Raw genomic sequence first — 6,152 nt, 5'->3', positions numbered from 1 at the left:
TTGAGGTTCAGAAAGAAAGTCATCCTCATCAGAAATTGGCAGCTTCTATTTAAACTCCAAAGATAATTTAGAACCCCAAGACATTTGGAAGTTTAGTTCTTAACCCTCTGTAGTGTATCAAGCAAGAGAAGTAGCGTTCATTGGCCCCTTCTTGACTTCCATATTATACAATGTGCACAGTGAAAAATTTGATCACTGGGAGTATTAGGAAACATCAGAAATGATAGAATAAGCTACTAGACCAATATACAAATATTTTTTTACTTTGCATTTGTCTAGTTATTCCACTGTGGGTAAATTTATCCACTAGCATATAAATACTTTAACTTGTTTAGAAGTATATTCAATTGCACCAAGATTTAGATGTATTGCCATTTACCCCATAAATATTGAAGGCCGTTAATAAGACTAATTACCTTTCACACTAAGCAGCCACTAACAATATCACCCATCTCCCTACTGAAAATGTAACTGCTGCTTTGAATTATCTCCAAGTTTCATGGAGTTTCTCCATGTTATTCACAAAAAGTTCCATAAATTAATCTATTCCCAGAGACTAAATGACCTCAAATGTACAAATACCCAAGTGAATAGAGGGGCTTCAAAGGAAGGTAACATTTTTCATAACAGCTTTAGCAAGAATTCATATGTTGCATTGATTATGCCCCAGGACAGGATAGAACGATGGTAATTCAGATGGGCTCCTCTGAAAAGATGCATCAATTTTTTATCACGTTCTAGCCAGATCGTCACAAAAACTTTTGAAAAAGACTGAAATTCGCCACCAATTTGAGATTGCATGCGAGCTTTTACAACATTCATTGGGAAAAATAAGGATCCCAGCATGGCACCCAACAGCCCTCCACAGATAAAGTCATTGACCAAGTGAGTGCTATAAGAAGTCGCTTCAGGCAGACATTGTTTGATAGGTCCTCGTAGGCCAAAGAAGAGAACGTTACTGCTTCCATTCCGGAGCAGAATAGGCACCAAACCCCGATAATATTCTCTAATCCCATAGACTTTTAGTACCTTGAAAGCCTGGTAAGTGTTTGTAAATTTGTCATGATGTTTGTAGTCCTGAAGCAAAGTCTGGACTCGTTCAAAAGGTGTAAGAAGGGCTTCCGTGGTCCCTGCAAGCACTGCTGCCATGCTGCGAGTTAGAAGTTCAGGTGCACTCGTGTGACTATGGAGCAAGGAGGAGAAATCTTCATACAAGCCAAACATTAGAGCCAGGGTGGTTGTTTTTTGCATTAATGGAGGAAGGATTCCACGATAGAGATTTCGAATTCCATCTTTCTGCAGCTGATGTACTGCATCCTTTGTTTTCAAGCCATACAACTGTTGTCGAAAGAGGACCTTCTGGATGGGAAAGGTGACTGCTATATTGGTGAAGGCTGCACAATAGCCACAAAGATAATGTTTACCAGAGCTACCCTTTATGTGATGGCTGATATCTTGCTTTGAATTTGTTGGGACACAATCTTGTGAATCCATCTTTTTTTTTTTTTCCCCTTAATATATAACTTAGATTTCTTTTCCTATGTCAAAAAAAAGAAAAGAATGTGAACAAAATGGCATGTGACACAGCTTTTTTAGTTCACACACACACACATCATGTGCACACTGTTCAGCATCATACTGTTCAACATTTTACATCCTGAAGAAACTTCATCAAATTCAGTGGAACAGTGTGACAAATGCTTCATCTGATAGATGATGCAAAATGCACAATTTTCTACACCAGATCCAAGGACCTGAAAAACTAGCCATTTTTTTTTCTCCCTTTATGTTTTATTGAATAAAAACAAACTGAATTAAAACAAATAATAGACATATGAACCCCTCCAGTACCACAGTACAGCTGAAACTGTCAGGGAGAAATAGGAAGTTTACACATTAAGTTGCCAGTACAGCATGTCAAGGAATTCAAATGCTGAATGTTCTATTCTAACACTAGTAAGATACAATACAAATTACCAAGGTTTTGGGAAACACACACACACACTACACACAGCTTAGCATTACAAATTCTGATCATTCCTGCCCGTATTTCCCTGTGGCAGACAACAATGAATAATTTAAATAAGAATTTTAATTATCAGCATTAGTTTACTATAGAGAAGTAAAAGAATATAGAAAAGCTAGAGAATACATTGAGCTCTGCTAGAGTGAAGATCCTGAAGGACACAGTGAACAGAGTTTTATTAAATAAAACGGAGACTTAGTCCTCAATAGGCGATACATGATCCACCATTGTTGCATAATATTGCGCTCTCTAATGTTTTCCAAGGAACAGCACCATAGAAGTGATTTACAAAGATGAAGCATTTATCCTGATATGAAGTTATGGCAGTAGTGAGGAATTCACACTGGGGAACTTGTACCACTTCATCTATACTAATATATATTGTTCCTAGGATCAACTTAGTTCTATCTGCATATAGTAAAATAGCCACACCCACAACTAAGCTACAGTCTTATCTGGCACCCCACTTTTATATTAAGAGTTATACCAACTTCACTACTACAGTGGGTAAGAGTGTCACTCAATAATAAAACATGTAAAACACTGAGGATTCATAAGACTTTTGACAACTAGTCACCAGTTGTGTTGGCAATAGCAACTTGTGGCCAATATCACTTCTGATTTCTTTTGAGGAAAAAAAATAAGAGATCTAACTCAGTTTTATAAGGTACATATTTCTTTCTATGGAGTAGCTGGATTTATGAAGTAAGAAGCAGTTTAAAAATATAGCATTACCTTGATAATCCTCATGTAGTTTAAATAAGTTCTCATGCTTATGATTTGAGAACTTGCAATGATCAGGCAATGCAATTTTTCTCAGAAGTGTTTATGACAGACCCTTTGCTTTCAGCCGTAATTTCGCAAGGCCTAGCTGTGTCACTGTGCTGGTTTTGGCTGGGATAGAGTTAATTTTCTTCATAGTAGCTAGTATGGGGCTATGTTTTGGATTTGTGCTGAAAACAGTGTTGATAATACAGGGATGTTTTAGTTATTGCTGAGCAGTGCTTACACAGAGTCAAGGCCTTTTCTGCTCCTCACCCCACCCCACCAGTGAGTAGGCTGGGGGTGCACAAGAAGCTGGGAGGGGACACAGCTGGGACAGCTGACCCCAACTGACCAAAGGGATATTCCATACCATATGACGTCATGCTCAGCAATATAAAGCTGGGGGAAGAAGAAGGAAGAGGGGGACGTTTGGAGTGATGGCATTTGTCTTCCCAAGTAACCATTATGCGTGATGGAGCCCTGCTTTCCTGGAGATGGCTGAACACCTGCCTGCCCATGGGAAGTGGTGAATGAATTCCTTGTTTTGTTTTGCTTGTGCACGTGGCTTTTGCTTTACTTATTAAACTGTCTTTATCTCAACCCATGAGTTTTCTCACTTTTACCCTTCAGATTCTCTCCCCCATCCCACTGGGTGGGAGTGTGAGCAAGCGGCCGTGTGGTGCTTAGCTGCTGGCTGGGATTAAACCACGACAGTCCTTTTTGGCGCCCAACGTGGGGCTTGAAGGGTTCGAGATCATGACAGGTTTGATTGGAATGTGCTAGACTGAATTTATAGCTGTTATTGCTGTTTAGCTATTAATTGGCAGGCTTCTGTGCTTGCCATGGGGCTTGCTTGCCCCACTGTATATTAGAGTCTAGTGCTCGTTAGTGGCTGCTTTTTGCTTTCGTTGCTTGCTGTACTGCTGTACTGCTTATCATCTTACTCTGCTGTGCCTGGGAACATTTTGATAACAGCAATGGTCATGCGCCTGGGCTTGCAGATGGCCAGAGTATTGCTGCTGTTTCTGTGCTGCTGTACTGGACAGGCTGGAACTCCAGTGTGAACTCAAGTCGAAGGGACTGTGGATGAGTCCACGCAGGAGCAGGACACCCCGAAGCATCTGTGGCTGTGGATAAGTCCATACCAGAGCAGGTAAATCTCGAAGCGTCTGTGGCCATGGTTATGTCTGTGCCACAGCAGGTATACCTCTGAAGGGATTGTGGCCCAAGGATAAGTCCATGCTGGAGAAGGTACACCTTGAAGCACCTGTGGCTGTGGATAAGTCCATGCTGCAGCAGGTACACCTTGAAGCATCAGTGGCTGTGCATGAGGTCATGCTGGAGCACCTCAAAGCGTGTGTCCTGGTTTCAGCTAGGACAGAGTTAATTTTCTTCCTAGTAGCTGGTATAGTGCTGTGTTTTGGATTTAGTAGGAAAAGAATGTTGATAACACACTGATGTTTTCAGTTGTTGCTAAGTAGTGTTTATACTAAGTCAAGGATTTTTCAGCTTCTCATGCCCAGCCAGCAAGAAGGCTGGAGGGGCACAAGAAGCTGGGAGGGGACACCATCAGGACAGCTGACCCAAATTGGCCAAAGGGCTATTCCATACCATATGACATCATGCCCAGTATATAAACTGGGGGAGTTGGCTGGGAGGGGGGATCGCTGCTCGGGAACTAACTGGGCATCGGTCAACGAGTGGTGAGCAATTGCATTGTGCACCACTTGCTTTGTATAGTTTAATTCTTTTAGTATTGCTATTGTCATATTATTATTATCATTATCATTGTTTTTCCTTCCTTTCTGTCCTATTAAACTGTCTTTATCTCAGCTCACGAGGTTTTTTTTTCCCTGATTCTCTCCCCCATCCCAGGGGTGGGGGGCAGTGAGCGAGCGGCTGCGTGGTGCTTAGCTGCCAGCTGGGGTTAAACCACGACAGTGTGGCCATGGATAAGCCCACAACAGAGCAGGTACACCCCTGGAGGGACTGCAGCCATGGGTAAGGCCATGTTGGAGCAGGTTTACTTCTGAAGGGACTGTGGCTGTGGGTAAGGCCATGCTGGAGCAGGTATACCTCTGAAGGCATTGTGGCCCATGGAGAAGGCCATGCTGGAACAGGTGCACCTCAAAGCGACTGTGGCTGTGGATAAGTCTATGCCGCAGCAGGTATACCCCTGAAAAGACTGTGGCACATAGATAAGGCTCCACTTGGAGCAGGTACACCCCTAAGGGACTGCAGTCTGTGGATAAGTCCAAGCCGGAGCAGGGGCAAGGGGAGGAGTTCATTGCAATGTTAAACCCGATGGTCTGGTCCAAAGGGACCAGGGGTGGAGATTGTAATGGAAATACCTTTAAATTGTTGTAACTCATGATTTGAGTTGCATGTTACAGGAAGTACTATAGCAGGAACCACCTGAACCAATGGAGCCTTACAAGAAGCAGTGCAAGTGCAGCAGTGACCCGACCTGAGCTGGCTTTGGTGCCCAATAACTCCACACAACGCACCACCTCTCCTGTCCTGAGTGACCACCATAACAGATGGAGCCCAAAGTCATGGACTAAATGAACTCAATGGACATTTTGTGGACATTTTATGGACATTTTACAGGAGTGGTCCATAGACCACAAGTGGTGGAGTACATGAGCTGCTTCCCAATTAAAGTTTATTACAAGGGAATCAGTTCTCAAAAGTAATAAAAGCTTTGGATCACCTGTGTTCCCAATATGCACAAATTTCTGCAGCCATTACAATAGACAATTTCTGTGCAGAAGACACCCCCCCCCGAGGTTTCAGAACACACTACAAGGGGGCATAGGTGATTCTCTTTTTAACAGGTAACAACGAGATCATCTAGACCAGCGGTCTCCAAATTTTTTTGATCATGCACCCCATCAGTCAAAAATTTTTGAGCATGCACTCCAAATATATGTATATTTATTTATAAATTATACACATGTACTACTGTACTAATATATTATGTATGTTATAAAATATGCACAAAAATAGAAAATAAAAAGGATGATATAAAGATGAAATAAACACTATATTAAAATAATTTTTATTTTATTTATTAACAGTACAAAAATATTTTCTTCCCACATGTTGTGGTTTAACCCCAGCCAGCAACTAAGCACCACGCAGCTGCTTCCCCCTCCCTCCTCCCAGTGGGATGGGGAGGAGGAAAGAAAAAAAAAAGTAAAACTTGTGGGTTGAGATAAGAACGGTTTAATAACTAAAGTAAAAATAAAAATACACTACTAACTAAGAATAATAATAATAATAATTGTAATGAAAAGGAATAAAAAAAAAATCCACCCAAGAAAAGACAAGTGATGCACAAATGCTCACCATCCGCTGA

General features: G+C 41.6%; 1 protein-coding gene across 1 annotated transcript; it reads right to left on the bottom strand.

The window, feature by feature from the left end:
- Positions 1-434: 434 nt before the first annotated feature.
- LOC127029101 (mitochondrial nicotinamide adenine dinucleotide transporter SLC25A51-like) lies at positions 435-1,494 on the bottom strand. Its single transcript, XM_050914741.1, has one exon. The coding sequence runs from the start codon at positions 1,492-1,494 to the stop codon at positions 622-624; it is 873 nt and encodes a 290-aa protein (XP_050770698.1). The 3' UTR covers positions 435-621.
- Positions 1,495-6,152: the final 4,658 nt, after the last annotated feature.

The sequence above is a fragment of the Gymnogyps californianus genome, unplaced genomic scaffold (assembly GCF_018139145.2).
Source record: "Gymnogyps californianus isolate 813 unplaced genomic scaffold, ASM1813914v2 HiC_scaffold_71, whole genome shotgun sequence".
NCBI classification, from domain to species: domain Eukaryota; kingdom Metazoa; phylum Chordata; class Aves; order Accipitriformes; family Cathartidae; genus Gymnogyps; species Gymnogyps californianus.
The sequence above is the reverse complement of the archived record's forward strand: the minus strand, read 5'-3'. Positions and strand labels throughout refer to the sequence as shown.